We start from the raw sequence: 24748 nt of genomic DNA on the forward strand, positions 1-24748 counted from the left end.
GATGTCAGCACGTACTTTCTTTTGATATTAGATGTCACTGTACGGCACCGTACCTCAAACGAATACGAGTTAAGGTGGATGTCTAGGGATGGGATGCCGATTATCAGCCAAAAGATGGCGTCACTGTGCACGAATTGTGGATTTTCACTATTTCTCCCAAAATACAAAGTTTCATAAGATGTGTGTTGATATGTGCGAAAACTATAAAAAATACTACATCCAAATCGAGACATGTTCAACTCAACATTGTCTCATTTCGTTATTACCGGAATCCAACTGCAAATATTGCAATTTCTTGCATTCACGCACACTTACGTACTTAAAGTCACCTTAAAGTCAGTGTCAAATGTCAGCAGATTCGTAATGTTACAGTAAAGTAACCTAGAGGGCGCAGCGGATGAAATGTTTATTGTTGAAAAAAGATTGGAAATTAAATAATAAATTCTTGTTTGAGCAACGATTAAGAATTACAAGGCTTTCAGAAGCAACTAATGTTTTCGACCATCAACTGTCATGTGCTCGTGGCACCCGTAGCCTCTATTTTGAAAAAAATCAGATTGTAGCTAAGATACATGGTTCAAACCCCGACAATGCCAGTTTTTTTTTATTTTATAATTTTAGCATTCTCTTTTGAATTATTTTAAGCGTATGTTATTCTTCGAAACTAAACTTACGTGAGTAAAATATTTTCAGTATTTTAATTACTTTTTAATAATATTATGGGAAGATTTATAAAAGTATTTTTATTTTCCGGTTTTCAAAGGATATAAATAATGATTAAAATAATTAAAAAAAAAAACCGGGCAAGTGCGAGTCGGACTCGCGCACGAAGGGTTCCGTACCATAATGCAAAAAAAAAAAAACAAAAAAAGCAAAAAAAAAACGGTCACCCATCCAAGTACTGACCACTCCCGACGTTGCTTAACTTTCGTCAAAAATCACGTTTGTTGTATGGGAGCCCCATTTAAATCTTTATTTTATTATGTTTTTAGTATTTGTTGTTATAGCGGCAACAGAAATACATCATCTGTGAAAATTTCAACTGTCTAGCTATCACGGTTCGTGAGATACAGCCTGGTGACAGACGGACGGACGGACGGACGGACAGCGAAGTCTTAGTAATAGGGTCCCGTTTTACCCTTTGGGTACGGAACCCTAAAAATATCATCTACTAATGTTATTGTTATGCACAAGCAGAAGATATTATAGAATCTTGTTTATTTACAAGAAGATGACATTTTTCTCCACATACAATAAATATCATTGTTACAATAAATATAGGCTTTTCCAGAGAACATTTACCGAAACGAAAGCAGAATTCACAAGGGTTTTCGGTGGACGACCGTAATGCGAATGATTGCTTGGACTGACCTTTCTATAAATATATAAATGTATTTTATTGTGTAATAATCATAATAATTATTAAGTTATATTAAATCTGGGAATGTAATTATATCAGAAAGGAGATTCTTAAATGAGTAGGTATACTCGTAACATGCTTTGTGCATTAAATATACCTCCCTCTATTGAGTGAAAATAAAACAAAATACACAGGTAATCTGTGTTGCGGTTTTAAAGTGCCATCTGTTACACCTTTGACAAATTAAAAATGATTGCTTGTCAAATGAAGTCGCCATGTTAGAATTACACCGATACTATAAGCATCACTCACACAAACAAGCAATGAGGCAAAATTTTACCAATATTCAAAGGCTTTTTTCTTAATAATTTTAATCAAAATCTAGTATTTTTTTACGTTAAGCGAAGACAGAAATATATATACTACCCAAACATTACATATACAAGTGAAGAAACCCTATATAATAGGAGCTAGGGTGCCAAGAAAGTTGTATGAAAATCGAGCAAGGAGAACCACCTTAAGGTTGACTCACGTTAGACCGGGCCGGTTCGTTTTCTATGGAAATCACCAGGTGATCACCGATCAGTCGGACGCCTCTGCCTGGGCACGGCTCGGTCTAGTCTGAGTCATCCTTTATATTATACGGTATTCTTACCCCACTTACCTACCCACAAAACACGATACAATTTTTCCTTAGACTCTCTTCTACGAGTACAAGCAATAAGTAACTCTATTTGATAATCCTTCCTCCCTATTATAGAATTCCCATCACATAACTGAGCAATTTATTTGTTTTCAGGTCCGCGGTGGCCCGGCCTTCGCTCTTGCGGATGGAAGCTTGCACGAGGCAGGAAATCCTAGTTTGTGCCGCCGTTCTAGTGCCCGCCTTAATTGAAGATACAAGATACGAAACTGATAGACTGCCTGATTCGAACTTTAAGATACATCAATTAATACATCTAGAAACGATATGGATTAGATCAAAAGTGCCGGAAATTAATTACAGATTCACTACGTAGATATGAAATAGTGCGTAAATAGGCTGGCGCTTACGCTAATATTAACGCCGCTCCAATATTACATACCTATCTTTACTATTTCATATTTAGTGAATCTCTAATTCATTTCCCGAATCGCGCCGATATTCTTTCCTTGTAGGTACCCTTCAAATCTAATAACCAGCAGTTCCAACAACGGCATACTTAGGGGGAAATTTCAACAGCTCTCCTGTTTTGAAGAAATGGACTGGACTTGAACAGCTGACAGGCCGCGTTGGCAGTGTGGTTAGCTGGTTGTTGTGACCATTTTACAGCCAGTAGCTGCACTGCCCCCGCGTTCTGTCCAAACCGACTTGAGCTATAAGGACACGTTGGATACTTCGGTCATAATGAGGGTGCGTTCGGATTCTATCCGAGGTACATACCTTAATGTACCTTAGGGTAGAGCAAGCGCACTCTTAGATACATACGCCGAGTTTCATCGTGTTCAAGAAAAACTTTTGGTGTGCTGTTATAATAATATTGTAATGTGTAATATTATTATGATCTTAATGCCCTAGTAAAAGTAAGTAATGCTCAACCTGTTTTAGTTTATAAATGTTGCTTTTCAAGACTAAGAGCCACCACTAGCGTCTTCCGAGCGTCGGAGTCAAGTCAACTTTATGGCTGCTGTTCGACGAAACGTTGGCGCAACTGCGAAGCGACGCTATTTTCCATAGCGCTGACTACATACCGACTCTCAAAAGACGCTAATATGGGGTAACCCTTAGTTAGGTTCCGCACTTTTCCAAGTAGGTACCTACTTATTTCAGATTTACCTAATAAAGCAAATAAACATAACAAACTGCATCCGTCCTTGGCATTTCTGCACGCTGACTAAACGCTACTATGTATAAAGTCTATTCGTGGTGCATGTTAGCTAGTTCCAATATGAAATACATCTTTCTGCCACTCGTTCCGACTAAAATAAATATGCATTACCTTCGCTGCATTTATAGGAAGTGAGCCAAGTGTGGTGCCAACGCATGTTCACTACCACGTGTTATTTCTATATTCTGTTGACATACATACTTACATAGGTATATAGATTTTATTTTTATAGCATTGCGAGGTAAATGGCATTTAAAATTATGAAATCTGTAGATGTATATCTATAGTAATGTTTGGCACTAAATGAGGTTGCTTTTTGTTTCGTTTAAAAATACTCATTAACCCTAGTAAGAGACCTTAGAATATTTAGAATAATCTATCTTGCCAAGTATGTACAATCGCCTGCGTTCGCGGTGTTCCACTTTTGAACCTTAGTATACTGGAATAGTCTAAATGTGGTTCACCGCGGACGCAAGCGATTGTTGCTAAGTTTCTAATAGGTAACAGGTACAGTCGCCATCAGATATATCGGAGCGGCCAAGGTGCTCACAAATATCTGAACACGCCCCTATAGTCAAAGCTTTAGGGTGCGTGTTCAGATTTTGTGAACACCTTGGCCGCTCCGATATATCTGATGGCGACTGTACCTATCAACGAGTACTTAGAGTTTGTAGATCATTCATCATATTAGTAGATCAGTAAGCGACGTAAACTGTATTTCTATCGTCTCATGCGCGACCATACAACGGCAAATATAATTAAAATTGAAATATACATTCTGAAACCTAACCTGTATTTTATTTTTATCCTAACTAGGGCACCTCCACCAAAACCTCAAAGAACTGTCACAACAACATCGAATATTTTTATACTTACAGTATGCTGCAAAGGTATTTTCAACACAACAGAAATATATTTTCACACCTGCCTCATATTTAGAAACGTTTAACCCTTTGGATGCTAATGAGGAATGTATTTGTCATCGAGATATTTTTGTACCAGTTAACATTGAGACTTGAGTGAGTAATTGACACTCATATAGAGATAAACATATTTACGTAGTGTCAGAACTGAACAATACTAGGAGGCCAATACAAACGTATATTTTGACATCAAAAAGATATCATTTAGTTAACATTAGCGCGTATGGTCGTTAGGCGAGAAGTACGTCAAAACATAAGTTTCAATTGGCCTGTAATGATGCATGTATAAAGATGGGATTATCCCATTTCATAACTTTGCATGCCTGTTGGGTATGTATATATAGTCCTCCTCCTCGTTTTCGATGACGGCGACCCTAAATAAATATCATGGACGTTGTCTGGCGCGAGCTCTTATGGGGCTGGCCATGCCGAACTTGGTCTTATGCACGCGTGACAATAAAGTTGGCCAGCTTCGTTGAGCGTGTACACGTAGGAGGTTGTTGGGTATGTACATGGCATAGCTATGGAACACATTACTAATTTAACAGTGTTGAGGTATCTTCTTACACAATCTTGCCACGGCAAAGTTGCCCCCACGAATAGCCGAAAGTTAAATCACGCTTGATAAGAAGCATTACGAAACTTTTAAACGTTAGTTATCTGGCAGATTCATACGGCTCGATTCGGAAAATGAATTAGATTTCTACTAGACTTCAACAAGTTACGATATGGATAATTTAAAGATATTTGTAAGATAGATATGTTAAATTTGACGTTTCCGTGATTCTGGAGGTCCTCTTGAACGATTTCGACAAGTTATGACTTAGATATCCAAGTCACATCTAGTCGATATCTACTGTAGATCTAGTTGATTTCTAAATCGTCTCTAAATCTTGTGATTATCTCGAAATCCGAATAGGCCTGATAATCATGTAGGTAATGAAAACAATTTTTTGTTAATCTTTTCATTCTTGATTTATTTTCTCGACTGTCATTTACTACTTATCAAGACGATTCGAACGAGACTAATGAGGTTATTATAAGTATTGATAATAAAGAGTAAGCATTAAACAACTTATAAGCAATTAGGGTTTATTTTGGATACCTTGAATTATCCACGTCTAATATAAATGTATAATATATGTAGGTACCTAACCGTAACTGCCTACTAGAAGCCTTAAGTCATATCTAGTCGACGTACCTAGGATTGTAGGGGAATTCCCTCTAGGGCACTCAATAGGTGGTTAACTATAATTATATTAAAAATTAAGGTTTTAAATATTTTTTATTAATGAAACATTTTCATATAGCATAAAGCAAACGGTTTAATGTTAATAGGCAACATTGCCCATTATCTAGATTTACCTAACATGTGTCATCATTGTACCTCACAAAAAATAAATCGTAAAAAAAGATATGAAGTAGAAAGTCAATAATTGTTGTATGATTTTTGGCTATATATGTTATCTGATTAAGTATCTAGAAGGTATGGGGGCTGGGCAAAGTTGCATGATAATGGAATATGTATGTAGACACAAGTAGATTAAACTTCTACAACCCATATTTTAAAGTAAGGGGTCATCCATTAATTACGTCACACGAATTTCAAGGTTCTTTTGACCCCTCCCATTGTCACACTTGGTCACATTTGGCAAACCCCTCTCCCCCTGGTGTGACGTCACATTTTTTCAGCGAAATCGGAAAATCGATTTAAGTATTATTATTTTTTTGTCATAATATTAGTAAATTTATAACCCAAAACTGATTATGAAAAAAAATTAAACTAATAAAAACGATTATCGTTCCAAAAACTTGTTTTTAAACTGTAAAGTAATTAATATGATTAAAATAAAATTTTGGTTACTGATGAAGTTAAAGTGACGTCACAAAGTTTGTAACCCCCTCTCCCCCTTGTCACAAAATGTCACATTTTCTTGACCCTTTCTTCCCCCCCCCCCCCTAAACGTGTGATGTAATTAATGGATGACCCCTAAGTATTAAACATAAGATCTCTAATAACGTTTCATGCTCTAGGTAAAAATTAAAAAACATACGAAAGAATTAAAGCTGTGTGTAAGAGTCAATCCTTCATGTTTATTTCGGTTTTAACATTAGTGGTATGTATCACGAAACACGTATTGGACAGCAAAATGTGAACATTTTACAGGCATTTCGAGGTAGCAATTTTCTAATTTTAATTCGCACTTCCTTTACGAGCTTGTCTCGCGAAAGACTAAACAAATAGACACCGACACTAATAATTATTACAATTTTCTATTTGCCTACAACACTTTCGATAGCCGACGCTAACATCTTTGAACAACGTTACATATCCTTCTCTAATAGGCATTGTACAAATGTACAGTCACCTCTAATATCTCGGACGACGAAACGTGCAAAACATACGCTCCTGTGACAAATGAGATTGTATCAGATATATTCTGGCAAGCCAGCTGTGTCAGTAGGATAATATGCATCAAATTTGAAAAATTAATTTCTCGCTTTTATCTGCTGACCAATTTCGCTTGCCAGAGTATATTTTGGTGCGCTTCGGAGAGCAAAATGTTATATGAAGTGACTGTATTGAGGTTTAAACCAACATTTATATTCGTAGGTCTTTCTAGTTTAACGCAGAGATGTAGAGATGTATATAATATTATATTATATTATTTTATAAGTGCTTAAAACTCGCATTATCTGCACAAATTGATCAGGAATTCATGTGATAAACTTAAAAATAACTATTAATAAATAGTCTACAAAATTTTACCATTAGATACTTGTTGCTAATATGAATGCGATCTAAAAAGGATAAATAGACGGAGAACTAGACGTATATATGTACGTATAGTAACATATGCAATATACTACATAGTAAGTCGTTTCCGTGAGTTCATTTGCCCGAGGAGCAGCTACTAAATCATAGCCACAAAGAAGTGAGAACTTAAATCAATGTTAATTAATACGTCAATCAATAAGTTATTTTATTGATTCCACACCTCTACACAATCTGCCAGCATATGTCAATAAGTACCTGATATCGTGTACTCCTGTACAAATTATCCACGGCACCATATTTTATTTAATTATTTTAAAAGTGCCAAAAAAAGGATATGTTTCAACTTTGCCCAGGTGAATTTCCTAAATTTCTTATTTTTACCATCTCAATAACAACTGCATAGTTTGAGAATACAACGAAATTAAAAATGTCACATGACGTTGCCCACTCAGAAGGTAAAAACACGTCGAGTAGTATAAAGTAATCCGGGCAAAGTTATGAATTTCAGGATATTCCATTTTGATACACATTAACTGTTTTAGCGCGCATATATGGCTCTATACTTATCGCATCTAGGTGTTTTGTAGAGGTTCCCTACGAGTACATACTTATTACAAGATAATTTTACGACCACAACATAGCGGATAGCCAGACATTATGCGCGCTGAAAGGGTTAATAGGACCTATGAATACTGTTGCATACCTGCAATGAATTCGATTATCACAACTGTAAAACTCAACTAAACCACTACTGGATACAAAGGCAATATTAAAATGAGATTTTTTATTGAGATACTAATCACAATGTTAAGGGCATTACGTTTTCATGGAGTTTTTTGATAATGTTCCTGCAGGCTACTTTCCCTTAAGCTAAGGTGCAAAATATCTACTTACATTATGTTAATCTCCTAAACGCAGTCAAATCGAATTAATTGATCTACAAAACGCACGCTCAATAATACAAAGACATGACAAATTAAACCTTGAATTGACGGCAATATGGTCGAAAATGTATTATTTCGAAATTTATTTTATATTATTGAGCGTGCAAAAATACAAACAATAAATATCTAGCACGTTAAAATACATACATTTGTTTACACGAACCTATTACTATTGTTGTATATTGTTAGAAAAGAAATTGCAGGTACCGCGTATGGAGACTTAAGCGTACGTTGTATATTATAAACTAACTCTAAGGCCGCTTATGCACTGAACGAAACATGCCCGCCATTTCTCTGAACAGTAGGCCTAGCACAGGAGCGGCGCGACAGTATTTCGCCCGCGAGATAGACTACCTGTCTTTTTCTAACTGTATTAATTAGAGAGGGACGGGTAGTCTATCTCGCAGACGAGATAATGTCGCGCCAATCATGTGCTAGCCCGGTAGTACTGAAACTCGTTTTTTTATCCTAGATAAACAACAGCCGATTGGCTAATCTACTACCCAATATGCATATTCCAATTGTCATTTTACAGCAAATCGTATAGTAGATTGGACAACAGAATCATAGTATATAGGATAATAATAATACAGTTTAACAACTGCAGAAGACGTAGAAGTATCCATGGTATAATAATATATTCCGCCTGGTACTCTCTTACCGTCTTTTCGTGGTCACGTGACTGATACAAGCCTACGTCATCATGCGACAGCGCTATATGATAATATGCGATAGCGCTACATATAGCGGCCATGTTATTGTGACGTAGCTTGTGTCACTCTGGGAAAGATCATGTTTTATTAGACTATGGAATAGGGTGGTTCAAAAAAAATTTTTTTTTATTTTCCGACGGGCCATCCCCTTATTTTGTTACACTTATTATGCTGATAAAATACACCAAGTTTCGTAATTTTATCTCAACTACAAGGGGGTGCTCAACCACTTTGAAAATTTTGTATGTTGTATGAAAACCAAAAAACAGAAGTACTATTTATTATTCAGATTTTTATTTAAGTATCTGTTTTCACATTATTTGCACATGTGATGTATAAGTTTTTAAGTAGAAAAACAGTTTTATTTCTATTTTTTATAATTTTTCGAAAAGTAAGATTTTTAGAATTTCACCTAAAAAATCATAAAAAATAGAAATAAAAATAGTTTTTCATCAAATAACTTTTAAATCACACTTTCAAATAATGTGAAAACTACTACTTACATAAAACTGAAAAAAATAATAACTTGTTTCTTTTGTATTTCATACAACTTTGAAAAATTTCAAAGTGTTTGAGCATCCCCTTGTAGTTGAGATAAGATTACAAAACTTGGCATATTTAGTCAACAGAACACGTGTAATAAAATGAGAGGGTGCCGCTTTTTCTAGCTGGAGTTTGAATTTTTCCCATACAAACGTGAACCACCCTACTATGGAAGTATCTATAAATTAAAACGCTATCATAGAAAATTTTGACAGTTTTAAAATGAAAGTAACATGAAGTTAAAAACGCAAGTGTACACATATAACTGCTGACAGGGAAAAGCGGCCTTAGCATCAGTGTTCAAATTCGACGATACAAGTATACAGTAACTACACTATCGTACTAAGGTTAAAGGTCATATTATGTTCGTCGTTATAATGCGTATACGTCCTTCTGGCTTCGCACGCAAACAGTCCGGCAGCTAATGACTGCCAGTGAAATGCAAAACGGTTTGTACCTAAAGTAGTTTTTGATGTATTAAACTCAAATTTCATACATCGCAATATAAGGCAAAGCTTGTTTGATGATATGATACATCATCGGCTTATTTATAAGTTTTATAACCCTTTACCAGGCGAAGGGATATATATTTCCCACATACGGCACCTCAAACATGTCTTCTATTTTCTTTGAGTAAGACTAGCTGACATTCGATTTCCATTTTTGATATGTCAGCCTGGTAAAGAGTTAATCATCGGTTTATGTATAATGTTATCATTTTAGGTTAGCGGGCAAAGTTAGCATCCAATGGCAAAGTTGACTTGTTTGACTGACGGGCAGTGAAAGGGTAAATGGGTTGTTTTTTAATTCATCAGTTTATTTCGTTATCTAGACAAGGAGTAGCTTAAATTACTTTATTAGACGGACATAGATAAAATTACATTATATTTTTCAGTTTGAAAATCCTTTTGAACAACTGATGAAGATCGTAGTACATTTTAAGCATTCCTTAAACATCAAAACATAGTTATAATATAACATGACAAATCATAATGATATAGCAGTCTTTAGTTGCCGGACCGATCGCATTAATATATAAACAACGAAAATCTATATATTTCGTGATAAAAGCTTATTTCAATCTACACTAGCGAACGCGACATCAAAACCAACGCAAACCGGCACTATTGCTAGCATGTAAAAAATATTTATACATATATGCATTTGTTTATTCTAAAAGGCTGATTATTGCAAGTTGTCTATTGATTTGGATAAACAATCTTAGTATAGTAGTAGCCGTTATACAACCACGGTTTAACTTAATGCCATGGCGAAAATTCACTTCCTGATGGTTCGTTATCGAGTTGCCCTGGTCACATCTCTATCTCTACCCTCTATATGTTAAACACTTTAAACTCTCGCGTTTTTTGTACATATTTAATCACACAAACGGGTCTACCGCGATATAATTTCATTGTTTTTACCTGTAATTCCCACGTTTCAGCTGAGTTGCACCAGCTGTGGTCACGGAAAGACTAAGACGGAATTTAAGGTAAAAACAATGAAATTATATCGCGGTAGACCCGTTTGTGTGATTGAGTATATGTTAAACGAAAGTCAAGCAGCGACGCAACGTACTGACAAATCACGAAGTGACATTGCGTGTGAATTTGGTATTCTTCATTATCCCTTTGAACGCCACGCCTATCGTAAACGTCGCGTCATTGTCAACCTTGTGAGAATGAACGAAATATTGATATTGGGCTGTAGCGCTCGTCAATTTTGGCGGTCCAAAGGATAAAGTATTGACAAGTGAACTATAATAGACGCACGAAATATGTGTGATAATATCTACTAGTAATTCAGGAATAACACGAGTTCTTACATTTATTTGGTGACTGAATTTTTATGCCAGAGCCTAACAAATTGTCTAGTCGAATGTATAGACGTCTAGGATTGGCGAAGTTGCCCCAATGGGCGTACATGTCCCTACATTGTGTGACATAGATGATAAGTTTGTCTTTTTGTATTACTATTGATAAATAAGTCAAACCGTGGTAGTATAACTGTGTCAGTAACTTAGCGGCTACATTATATTTCTATCAAAGTCAAAATTACTCGACGGCCTATAGGTAGGTATAGGTTGATAAGTTATTCCTTAACATGTTAACAGCGGTCCCTATGGTAAAATTTAGACTTTGTTAAAAATATTATACATCATGTACTTCCAAGTATTTCCTTCTGCTAGCCAGATAAATAAATACTACTTAACACTACCAATCAAATACAAGCGAATCGCGCACACATACGATAATCACATAAGATTTACTCAGGAACATAAAACGTATTACAAAAATATTTATTTGGTTCTATTTCGTGGCTGTACACTGGCTACCGCGAAAATCGAAATTCGCACATTGCGGGGATTTTTCTCTTTTACTCCAATGAAGGCGTAATTAGAGTGACAGTGAAAAATCCCCGCAATTTGCGAACTTCGATTTTCGCGGTTATAGCCCATTACACAGTGCATACAGTTAACAAGTTGTGTGAGAAAAAGTGTTTGCAAAAGGGACCTATGGGAAAGGAATATATCAGAGTGCCAGAGCGATTACATAGAGAATTGGCATTTAAAGTGGTATCGTCTTGGGTCGTCCCATTCGTTTTTCGTCAAGTTTTTAAATTAGTCCTATTCTACTTTCGTCACTCATTCTACATTGAAAGCCACCGACGATTGTAACGAATGTAGAATGAGTGACGAAAGCAGAATAGGGCTAATTTAAGAACTTGACGAAAAACGAATGGGACGACCCAAGACGATAAGTTTAAAGTATCTATCTTGATGTCTAATAATAATGACATATTTCGGTGTCCAAGTGTCCAGTCTCAGCCCTCCTACTTTCGATTCGGACAACTAAGATTATAATGTAAAATGATCAAATAGGTCTTAATCATTAAGTGCTAACGTATACAATGAAAAAGCAAATTTCTGAACGTCATTGTTTATTTTTTAAAGTGACAAACTTCTTTACCGGCGCTGTTCACTTTTTGTGATGGGGAAAAAATGTTAAACTCGCGACAGGTCACGTGACCGACAGATTCGACAGATTGAAAATTCGTAAGACGGACACGTGACCTGATTGAAAAACTGTTACAATGTCATTGAGTTTTCACTTCTGCCGGCACTCCTGTAGTGCAACCCGTTGTTTTTTTTTAATAAAATAAACCACAAGCCCTAGCAAACACGTTTCCTCTCTCTTATAACTTTATACAATTTTCGTGATACATAAATAATAAATGCTTGTTCGGTTACCACTGGGACCCTTTTACCATTCCGACGAGATAACAACATTTAAATCTTACATTAAAGACATAAGACCTAAAAATTGCTAATACTTTTGAAAGCTTTTCCATTCACAACTATATAACTTTTCATCTAAGTACATGCAAGAGTTTTAGGCAAACGCAAGTAGTACCGTAGTCTAGAATCCAACAATAAGATAGCTGAGGCTGTAGAGTAGTACATACACCTGCAATAATATATTACTCTTCGAAGGTCGCAATAATATGTGACACGCTCTTATGGCTCTACAAATAAGATCGTGTCAGATATTTTTGCGGCCTTCGTTGTGTCACATATTATTGCAGGTGACTGTAGGTACTACTCCGTTTTATTGCATAATAAGCACAATGGATGTCAGCGGAAAAAAAAGCGCTGGTGGCCTAGCGGTAAGAGCGCGCGACTTTCAATCCGGAGGTCGCGGGTTCAAACCCCGGCTCGTACCAATGAGTTTTTCGGAACTTATGTACGAAATATCATTTGATATTTGCCAGTCGCTTTTCGGTGAAGGAAAACATCGTGAGGAAACCGGACTAATCCCAATAAGGCCTAGTTTCCCCTCTGGGTTGGAAGGCAGTCGCTTCCGTAAAAACTGGTGCCTACGTCAAATCATGGGATTAGTTGTCAAGCGGACCCCAGGCTCCCATGAGCCGTGGCAAAATGCCGGGATAACGCCAGGAAGAAGGAAGAAGGAAGGATGTCAGCGGAAAAGTCTCAGAAGTGACTATCCTAACGTAAGCCGCATACGTACTTTTCAAAATGTGTGTAAATATACTATTGTATATTTGTCTAATGTTAAAACTATCATCCCTCAGAGCATGGTAATATGTAAGTATTATTCTGTCTTAGATATAGGATTCAATTTACTTTAAAGCAGAAAATCACAAGTAGGTAGGTATTTTATTTATCTGTAAACTTTGGAATAATTCAACTTTAATTAAAGTGTCATTCTATTAACAAACCGCCATAGTTAAATCATCATTAAGTGGCTATTTCAATATAGCGGTTTGTTTACATAGTTAGCAAGTTCCATAGAATGACACTTTAATTGCAAAGGAATAACTGCCCTTCGTCGATTTATTTATTTCAGAACTGTGTAATACGTTAAAATTCAAATACGGTCTGTATTTGACAACTTTATATACATTTTCTAAATAAAGAAACCACTACCTAACTTTTAATAAAAAACCTAACGACAGAAGCCATCTTATAACCAGCCCCTGTACTACCCATTTAATCCGATGACGAAACGGCAAATGCCGAGCAGCCGTCCAACCATCATCCGGATACATTGTAGAAACAGTATTATAAATCAGAAAAAATGGAAAGCAATTCGTAATAGCAAAAAAAAGTGCAATTGCGCACGCAACGCATAGTAAGTGAAGAAAAATGGGGTTTTCCTCGTATGACGTAGTGTACTTTCACTTCACGCACTAGATTGATAGTAATAATAACCAATAGTATAAACAAAGTGCTTGCTTATTGCGTAACTTATAATTTTTAAGATAACTATTTATAAGTAGTCTTATGCCTATGTTCAGCAGTGGACGTTTTATGGCTGAGATGATGATGATGATGATGAAGTAGTCTTATAAGTGAAATTCCTGTAATTTCTTAGACAAATAAAGTTTCTATAAACCGAAGGTGATGTTTGTAATTTACTTCTGGAAAAAGCTAATGATTTGTAAGATTATTAGTTATTTCCACACGACAGACTGAGTAAAGTTGTGGTAATGTGTTGATTTTATTTATACCGCAGTAGTTGCAAACAAGACGTTCGGCCGATGGTAAGCGGGCACCGGAACCTATGAGCGTTTCCCGACTTTTTGTCTAACCCTTTGAACGTAAATATAGGTACTTTATAGGCGTCGCGAGTTGGGAATTTATCTCGAATAATGCTTATATTATTAGAGTTATAAGTGAGCAATATCGTACGCTGTAAAAGCAGTGGCGGTACTTCCATACAAGCCCAAAAGCCGGGCTTGCCTTAGTTGCCTTACCGAAATTACGTAGTTATAAGATCAATATAGATTATTTTAAAACCGCGCGCCCAAAGAACCCGCATTATTAAATTCAAGCCACAGCGCTCCGACCGCGGCGCGTGTTGCGAATTTTTGCCGTGGCGCCTCATCCGCGCGAAAGAAATCAGTCGCAGGTTATGCTCGCTATCCTGCTCGCACTCATCGGCTTGCAACCGGGCTTGCTTTTTCGTCCCGCTCTTAAGCGCTCCAGCCTACAAACCGCCATATAATGAATGTAACTATTTGTTGGTATATATAGCACTTTTATACGGCGATTTAAGCCAGGCTTTTGGTGTGAAGTTAGCTGCATAAGTTTGCACGAGCGCGATTTCATGCGCGTTGACTTCGAGTGTATTATTATTTAGTCAAAACAAAAGTTGAATTAGTGAAAGTGGATTAGTTCGTTTGTTGTGGCGTTTATGTCTAATTCGTTAACAAATGGATGAAGTTGTTACTTGTGACGGTATGAAATGCGTCCACGTATTACTCAACGAAGGCAAGGTAAAGTCGTTAAATTAATTTCGTGGATAAATTCTATCTAGTAACAGTATACCGTATGCCCTTAGCGTGCTATGATTAGCTCGCCTCGATACGCTAGCAGAATGCATTTGAGACCGAAGAGTGAAGATTGGACAGTTATTACAAAAACATATCTTTCGGCTTGCCTTACTCCAAAACTCTGGGCACGCCACTGTGTAAAAGTAACCTTCAAGTAAGGTTTATATTTGCTAACCTTGTATCAATGATGATGGCGAGATTGGCGAGTGCGTGACATTTTTGGATATGAAAAAACCGGGCAAGTGCGAGTCGGACTCGCGCACGAAGGGTTCCGTACCATAATGCAAAAAAAAACAAAAAAAAGCAAAAAAGAACGGTCACCCATCCAAGTACTGACCACTCCCGACGTTGCTTAACTTTGGTCAAAAATCACGTTTGTTGTATGGGAGCCCCATTTAAATCTTTATTTTATTCTGTTTTTAGTATTTGTTGTTATAGCGGTAACAGAAATACATCATCTGTGAAAATTTCAACTAGCTATCACGGTTCGTGAGATACAGCCTGGTGACAGACGGACGGACGGACGGACGGACAGCGAAGTCTTAGTAATCAGTGGCGGTACTTCCATACAAGCCCAAAAGCCGGGCTTGCCTTAGTTGCCTTACCGAAATTACGTAGTTATAAGATCAATATAGATTATTTTAAAACCGCGCGCCCAAAGAACCCGCATTATTAAATTCAAGCCACAGCGCTCCGACCGCGGCGCGTGTTGCGAATTTTTGCCGTGGCGCCTCATCCGCGCGAAAGAAATCAGTCGCAGGTTATGCTCGCTATCCTGCTCGGACTCATCGGCATGCAACCGGGCTTGCTTTTTCGTCCCGCTCTTAAGCGCTCCAGCCTACAAACCGCCATATAATGAATGTAACTATTTGTTGGTATATATAGCACTTTTATACGGCGATTTAAGCCAGGCTTTTGGTGTGAAGTTAGCTGCATAAGTTTGCACGAGCGCGATTTCATGCGCGTTGACTTCAAGTGTATTATTATTTAGTCAAAACAAAAGTTGAATTAGTGAAAGTGGATTAGTTCGTTTGTTGTGGCGTCTATGTCTAATTCGTTAACAAATGGATGAAGTTGTTACTTGTGACGGTATGAAATGCGTCCACGTATTACTCAACGAAGGCAAGGTAAAGTCGTTAAATTAATTTCGTGGATAAATTCTATCTAGTAACAGTATACCGTATGCCCTTAGCGTGCTATGATTAGCTCGCCTCGATACGCTAGCAGAATGCATTTGAGACCGAAGAGTGAAGATTGGACAGTTATTACAAAAACATATCTTTCGGCTTGCCTTACTCCAAAACTCTGGGCACGCCACTGTTAGTAATAGGGTCCCGTTTTACCCTTTGGGTACGGGACCCTAAAAATGGTGGAATGGATAAATGCAAATCTCACGACGTCAAAATACTATTATATCCTTGGAAACTGTTGAAACCATATTTATTTATCATACTTCTACTTTTCGGCGATTTAAACATCAGATACTTATTTTATAATTGATTTATTACATACATTCTTTAATAACTACGTTGGCAACTAATGACCGTTTCAATCGTGCATTACTTTCTTTTAATAAATAGGTTGCATAGTTTCCGTTTCCACAATTACTTGCTTTTAATATATGAATTGCTTTTGATCAGGCACGCTAACTAAACACTGAAGAATGTGAAATAAGATCAAGTTTCTATTACATAACGTTTTCTTTTACTCACTTCAATTAATTCCATTTCGAGTGATAAAAACTATTTGTATAGTCGAATAGTACAAATATTTTATATGGTCACTGATTTAAATATTGCTAATTCCGAAGATATCTTAACGTAAGAATTGCCTAAAGTCGAGATAAACCTCCAAAACACTTGTAATTTTCAATTTCGATACTACTTGCGTTTACCTAATAGTACCTAAAGGAAAACACCAAGACGCGTAAAGCAGTGGAACTATTGTAGCCTCAAATTGATAGCTCAAGTAGATGGCGCAGTGCAACCCGATAATTATGCAGTAACCATTCAAGCGCTATTGTTTCATAATTCAATTAGGTACCAAAAAACATGGTGCCTCCTACTTTAACTACCAAATTTGCGATTAACTACTTGTTATTAACTACTTTACGTTCTTAATATTTTCCCCAGTTTATGCTAGTATTGAAAATCTTGCTACCAACCTGGTCTAACCACGACTTAACCAGTAACAACACATATTCTACGTAGTAACAATTCTCCTAAGCTAGTTACGATACATTGGAAGGGTTACGCCCTAGCTATATAAATGTATTGGTGTTTCATTTGTACATGCATGCTATCTCATTTATATTGTGAAGACTGAAGACACTGCGGTTGTATTTTGTCCTATACGGCTATCATGAGTAGGCATTTGACATTTAAAGTAGCGACTTGAACTCTACCGCACCAATACACCAGCCGGGCTAGCACATGATTGGCGCGACAGTATCTCGCCGCGAGATAGACTACCCGTCCCTCTTTATTACACTTCGAAAAAGTCTATTTCGCGGCGAGATACTGTCGTGTCAATCAGTGCAAACGAGATGGACTGCGATCGAGTTCACACAGCCGTTAGCGTAAACGCCAAATGTCAACTCACGGTAGCCGTACCCAATGTACAATATTTGTCACAGAATGTCATGTTAGTCGTTGATTCTCTTTTTAATAAAAAACAATGTCGCTGTATTAAGAGTTTAAACCATAAAATGTTATATGTACATTATATTGTACACTGGGCATTATAAGGACATTACAATGGGTAAAATAGGGTCTGTTTTTGAGACTTGTTCAGCGTCATCTTTTGACATCCAGAGATAAAGCATAAGGAACCGTACGCCGTCTATTAATATTAGCTATCCAATTCGAAGCACGAATACTAGGTAATAGAATCAGTAAGACTTAATTTAGCGAAAAGGATTCTATGAGAATGTTCATATTATATTGATAGATTTTTGTGGTTTGGTGCCTTTTCCCTAAAATACGACCAATAAATCTTCGCACTTAGTGACCGTGCTTTCACCAGCATGTTGATTTTGTAAAGCTATGATGCCAAAATCAAACAATAAGGCTTAAATAGGTCTCCCCGTTTCAAAAGTATAAATAAACGAAGGAATCAAAGTCTCCAAAACAGACCCTAAAAAACCGTAGTAACATTTGAATGAGCAACATTTTACAAAGATTCTTACCATTCGAAGCGAAAACTTTACATATTTAGCAAGGATGCTTCTGTCGCTGTCTAAAAATCATTTTCGAATAGCCACGCAACGCACCGCTGTGACAATGTATATAGTGTCATTCTATGGAACTTGCTAGCTATGTAAACAAACCGCCATATTGAAATCGACAAAAATGATGAATTTACATAGTGACTTTTGTTTACATAGTTAGCAAGTTCCACAGAATGACACTTACAGATGTTAGTGCATAATTGTTTTCCATCTTATTTTCTCGGAAACGTTCGTATTTGTCATGCCAGTTCAGTCAATGTCAGTACTTTTTGTACCGAGACTGACTGAAATAGCAAGACGCGTTCGTAAGTTTCCATGAAAATACAATGGAAAATAATTATGCAATACATCTATACACTATGTCCTCATTATCAACGTAATGTAAATAGAACAAGAGTCGACATCTCTAGAACAGACATGAAATTTGGTACATTTTTATGTCGAGACCATCTGACGTTTGGGGTCCTTGAGGCACCACCGCCATCTTGGAATAAGTATTTAGTCATTTAGAAATTCGCATTTTTACTTTATTTCCAATAGAAGACCACATCTATCTATCTAATACCTTTTTAAAGAGCAATTCTTGATTATTCATATAATATTATAAATATTTTGGGGATCTCGGAAACGGCTCTAACGATATCAATGAAATTTGCTATATGGGAGTTTTCGGGGGCGAAAAATCGATCTAGTTAGATCTTATCTCTGGGTAAACGCACATTTCTGAGCAAAAAATAAGTAAAAATTTTCCGAGCAAAGCTCGGTCTCTCAGATATTTGATGTTAAAAAGTTTAATTTTAAACGGCGGGGATCATTTCTTATTTCTAAGTGAGAAAATGAGGTCACTATTTTAGCATACGTTGCGCAGCCAATCAAATACAGGTTTCAAGTGTCTCCACATTTATAGACCACCAAGCTATTTACCATGAGCTACGGACCCTAAACCCAAACTAATATCACGTACACGGCACTCCACAATCCATTCCATACACAAACATACAAAACTTAAAGCATGAAGAAATTAATTTCAACTCTTTGAGACTATGAATTTGTTCCTATTGTAGTACATAGTATATTTTAGCTTAACATAGTTATATTAAAGTGTTATGAGGGCGCGCTCGAGGACATCTCCATTGCCACTGATGCTGGCACTTGCATCTGGAAATCGTTAAAATACGGTGATAATAGAAGAAAAATCTGGACAAGTGCGAGTCGGACTCGCGCACGAAGGGTTCCGTAGCTTTACGCAATAAGTGGCCAAAAAAAATCACGTCTGTTGTATGCGAGCCCCACTTGGATATTTATTTTATTCTGTTTTTAGTATTTGTTGTTATAACGGCAACAGAAATACATCATCTGTGAAAATTTCAACTGTCTAGCTATCACGGTTCATGGATCATGAGATACAGCCTGGTGACAGACAGACAGACGGACAGACGAACGGCGGAGTCTCAGATAAATTAAATTCAGTCCAATTAATATGCAACAAAGAATATATTCGCATTTGTTTAGTTCAAATTCAGTAGGTTTTTTCTTACATGGTGGGCCGCTAGAGGATAACTCGACCTTTATAAACGAATTCTGTTTTAAATAGGGATATAATTACATAAAAATGGCTTTCAATCTTCAAGTTACAAACTATGAGACCATGTGTTTAAACTTACATCAAGTTATTTCAAGTTATCACGACTAAAGTAACAGTTCTCAGCTTACCTTAGGCTTGGGCTGGTGCGGCGAGTGCTGGAACACGTCCCCGATGCTGTCCAGCGCGCGCTCATCGAGCACGGCCTCCAGCGCCGCGGCCAGCTCGGAACTCTCCGCGAATGACGAACCACCTATGTCAAAATAAAATAAAAAATATATCTTTTTATGAAAAGTGATAAATTTGATTCTGACCAAAGAGAATAGAGTGTAGGTATAGTTATTGTCGTGGTAATTTATGTAGCCACAGTAAATTTACTGCCATCTTTCGACAGAAAATTACAACTTTTAGAACGCCATTTGACTTTGATCCTTATTCTTTCACTAATATGTGAGTTTCCTCTTTCTGCAGGGAAACCTTTAAAGTAGCTGTAACATTGTATTCCTATGATAACATTTGTTGAGCTACTTTGAAGTAATTTCCCCGCATAAAGAGATACCAAAATGAGCTTGATGTCGCAACATACAGTTTCAGGCCCTTGATATACATATATAGTTCGTTTTTTTTTAGCATTAGAAAAAGACTACGCGATCTAGACATGTCTTTTAATTGAAAAACGCTTTTTTAAAATCAGAAACTATTACTTATGAAAGCAAAGGAATGAATATAATCGTACATGATTCATTGTTACATATTTGTCGTGACTTATTTTTCAAAAGTGTCTTTCAATAAAAAACTCGCCAAAATTGTTTTCCTTTTTAATAATGCTAAAAAAAACGAACTAAAGAACGCAACACTGACTGGGCGTCGTACAAACCTTGGTTGAAGAATTCCGTGAACGCCTCGTCAGGAATCTGGCTGAGTACGGCCGGGTCCAGAATATCGTCGGGTGGCACTTGGCCCACTTCACCCACTTCTGAAAAACGAACAACTACTTTTAATCTCACTTGAGCGGAAGATTTTTCAGATAAAAAGATATCTCATAAGGAAAATTCTCTATTCTGTTACTCAAGCAGCACAAGATGCTAAGTTATTCAAAATGATTAGAGTAAATAATAATCACTAGCATTTAGGTAGTTTATATTGATATCAGCTAACGAAAGGAATACTTTTTCTGTTCTGCGGCAGAAAGCGTCAACTTTCGGCCCGCCTTGCTAAACTTAACATAATTTTTATATGGACATGTGTCTGAAATAAAGTGATTTTATTTATTTATTTAAACGAAGTTTCCGCTTTTTGGCTTCGTCGAACAGAAAAACAGTATACACACCTCTGCCTTCTGTTATTCTTAATATAGTTGTAGTGCATAATTATTTTCCATCGTATTTTCACAGAAACATAGGAACGTGTCATTGTAGTCTCGGTACAAAAAGTGCAGAGGTTGACTGAAGCGGGGGTGCGAAAATCCTGACTTCGGTCAAACTCGGCTCCGCTCGGCACAGCATTGCTGCGAGCAATTATTAGGGTTGGCACCACTTGACTTCCTTTTGCGTGCACGACCACAGATAAGATACTCACTTGAATTTTGACAACCCTAAATAGCCGAAAGGGATAGTGCCATATATTAGAAAGGGATAGCATGATTCGACCCTGAACCGCTGTCAAACTTCGGTTTTGTAGGAAGTTTCCTTTCTGCACAGTAAAATGACAAATACGAAGGTTTCCGAGAAAATACGATGGTAAACAATTATGCAGTACATCTGTAATACCATGAGTGTGAGACCTTACCAAGTTCGTGCGAGTTGGTGGCCGAGACGATGAATTCGTTTTCGCTGAGCGCGCCCATGCCGGTGTCCTCCGAGCTGTCGTATGCAGACGAATTCGAGCACACGTTGATTTCTAAAAACATGAGGAAGTATATAATATAAATAAACGCGATGGTAGTCTAACGATAGGGCAAACTGAGGTATCGACTTCGTATCTCGGTTCGAAACCATGACTTTTTTGGAACACATCATGTAAAAATAGTTATTTGTTTTACAAGGGGGCGAAGTTGTTGTTTAACCGCTCGTGCTATTATTGATACTCGAGCAAGCAAAAGATTCGAAAAATGGAATCTTGAGCGTTGCGAGGGTTTCAAAGCACAAGGGTTAATCAAAATTTGCCCCCGAGTGAAACACAAAATTTATCACCACACCAACCCGAAGCAAATATTAAATGTAAAATATCAAACAAAATCAAACCCAAATGAATGTTATTAAATATTTATCATCCAAATGATTATTTAAAAGTCAATTTGCATTTGATTACTTTGCCTCACATGTGAATTACCGATAGCAAAGTGCAACTTACACAGAATGCAAAAAAGAATGGAAGTTTGCAGATGTGCAGTGCATGGAAGAAAAAGACATGCTGCGCCGACCCCAATTATTATATTATTATTTATATTATTAAATCCAGTAACAGCCACGCCATAAGACGCTATTGGTTAGGATAGGTATTTCGTGGTATACAGGGCGTCCCAAGACTATGGGACATCAAGGGAAAGTACCTTAAATATTGTAGATGGAACATTTTACATTTTAAAATTGGTGGCGGTTAAAAGGTTAAAAGAGTGCGACTTTGTATTCAACAGAATGGGACTCATTTTGAGCATTTCATAAATTAAATTGATGAATTTTGAATTAAAAATATATGAATTAAGTTTAAATTGTTTTTTAAATTAAAATAATGTCTTCTTTCAGTAAAATGTTCCATCTACAATATTTAAGGTACTTTTCCTTGATGTGCCATAGTTTTGGGATGCCCTGTACATATATCATCAGTCATCGCCTGCCGGCTGATACTTTGTCAAATTGCAATTTAAATGCTATTATGAATTTAAAAAATAGTCAGCCGGTTGTATTGCGATGGAAAGACCGTCAGTTTCGGTAGCTGCCATTCCTCAACCCACCAACGGAGCGGCAGCTGACGTCCACGAAGGTTCATCATACATAGCCGTTAACCACAATACGAGTTTTCGGCCGGGAGGCGATTGGGTTGTTCCTGGGTAGCGGTCTATATGATTGTATTATTATTACCTGAAAGAGATTGGTTGGGCGCGGGCGCGGGCCGCTTGGGCACGGGCAGGCGCCGCCGGCGCGTGGCGCGGCGCGGCGCGGGCGGCGGCACAAGCTTCCGGACGAGCTTCTTCGGCTTGCTGTCGCGGCTCAGCTTGTCGTAGTTGTCCTATAAGGAATACACGACATTTTATATACACCGTGTTTTTATTGAATTCCGTTAACTTCGGGGTATGGTTAAGTACGTATAAGAGAACTAAATGGCATAGTTAATTTTCAAAGAAAACATTTTTTTTGCTTTTTTTTTAAAGAAATTAAGTTTAAAACGCGTTGTTGTAACACGATAATTACATTTAACTCAACCAAACAATTGAAATCTCTGACATATCAATGTCATTTCGAACATCGATCGACCGAGATTGTACTTAAGTTTAGTAGCAAATGTATGAACTCATTCTAAACACTAATCAATATGTATATCGGCCCTAAGGCAAGTGTACACGCTTGTAGAGGCCTTATAGGAAAAAAAAATATTGATTATCTCCGAAATGGAGTTAATTAGAACATCGGTGTCTTTAGGAAAGTTACTTGATTTAAGCTCGGGAATGCACCCTTGAAATTAACGGAAAAGAATAAAAAACACGGTGTATACAATATATAACGGCAATATCGGATGCTTACATCTCGCTGGCTCAATATTACAAAGTTCTCAGTTACATTTTCAAGACAGTTGAAATTAGACTTAATGTCACTATGATAATGTTCAAATGTCAGTTCGATAAAAGTGAAACGTAGAACCCTTTAAGGTGGTTCTCCTTGCTCGATTTTCATACAACTTTCTTGGCACCCTAGCTCCTATTATATAGGGTTTTTTCACTTGTATATGTAATGTTTGGGTAGTATATATATTTCTGTCTTCGCTTAACGTAAAAAAATACTAGATTTTGATTAAAATTATTAAGAAAAAAGCCTTTGAATATTGGTAAAATTTTGCCTCATTGCTTGTTTGTGTGAGTGATGCTTATAGTATCGGTGTAATTCTAACATGGCGACTTCATTTGACAAGTAATCATTTTTAATTTGTCAAAGGTGTAACAGATGGCACTTTAAAACCGCAACACAGATTACCTGTGTATTTTGTTTTATTTTCACTCAATAGAGGGAGGTATATTTAATGCACAAAGCAGGTTACGAGTATACCTACTCATTTAAGAATCTCCTTTCTGATATAATTTCATTCCCAGATTTAATATAACTTAATAATTATTATGATTATTACACTATAAAATACATTTATATATTTATAGAAAGGTCAGTCCAAACAATCATTCGCGTTACGGTCGTCCACCGAAAACCCTTGTGAATTCTGTTTTCGTTTCGGTAGAAATATAAATGTTCTCTGGAATAGCCTATATTTATTGTAACAATGATTTTTAAACTAAAATACCTAGCTATATTTTTCTCAAAAATATATAGGTATGTGGAGAAAAATGTCATCTTCTTGTAAATAAACAAGATTCTATAATATCTTCTGCTTGTGCATAACAATAACATTAGTAGATGATATTTTTAGGGTTCCGTACCCAAAGGGTAAAACGGGAGCCTATTACTAAGACTTCGCTGTCCGTCCGTCTGTCCGTCTGTCTGTCACCACGCTGTATCTCACGAACCGTGATAGCTAGACAGTTGAAATTTTCACAGATGATGTATTTCTGTTGCCGCTATAACAACAAATACTAAAAACAGAATAAAATAAAGATTTAAATGGGGCTCCCATACAACAAACGTGATTTTTGACCAAAGTTAAGCAACGTCGGGAGTGGTCAGTACTTGGATGGGTGACCGTTTTTTTTTTGCTTTTTTTTTTGTTTTTTTTTTGCATTATGGTACGG

General features: G+C 36.8%; 1 protein-coding gene and 2 long non-coding RNA genes across 3 annotated transcripts in view; 1 reads left to right on the top strand and 2 right to left on the bottom strand.

Moving 5' to 3' along the window:
• Window positions 1-7671: 7671 nt before the first annotated feature.
• LOC134673190 (uncharacterized) lies at window positions 7672-12447 on the bottom strand. Its single transcript, XR_010099427.1, has 2 exons — window positions 12295-12447; window positions 7672-12090 (listed from the first exon to the last, which is right to left on the bottom strand). It is a non-coding gene; the product is annotated as an uncharacterized LOC134673190 (long non-coding RNA).
• A 1328-nt stretch (window positions 12448-13775) lies between these two features.
• LOC134673191 (uncharacterized) lies at window positions 13776-15245 on the top strand. Its single transcript, XR_010099428.1, has 3 exons — window positions 13776-13878; window positions 14052-14360; window positions 15131-15245. It is a non-coding gene; the product is annotated as an uncharacterized LOC134673191 (long non-coding RNA).
• Window positions 15246-18407: 3162 nt separating this feature from the next.
• LOC134673133 (uncharacterized) overlaps window positions 18408-24748 on the bottom strand; it is a 30848-nt gene continuing 24507 nt past the window's right edge. The window contains exons 8-12 of the mRNA XM_063531073.1: window positions 22878-23025; window positions 21586-21696; window positions 20675-20773; window positions 19929-20050; window positions 18408-19373 (exon numbers count right to left, since the gene is read on the bottom strand). Coding sequence (XP_063387143.1) covers window positions 19320-19373; window positions 19929-20050; window positions 20675-20773; window positions 21586-21696; window positions 22878-23025 — 534 coding nt within the window. The 3' untranslated portion in view covers window positions 18408-19319. The remainder of the gene's footprint in view (window positions 19374-19928; window positions 20051-20674; window positions 20774-21585; window positions 21697-22877; window positions 23026-24748) is intronic.

The sequence above is a fragment of the Cydia fagiglandana genome, chromosome 18 (genome assembly GCF_963556715.1).
Source record: "Cydia fagiglandana chromosome 18, ilCydFagi1.1, whole genome shotgun sequence".
Classification (NCBI taxonomy): Eukaryota; Metazoa; Arthropoda; class Insecta; order Lepidoptera; family Tortricidae; genus Cydia; species Cydia fagiglandana.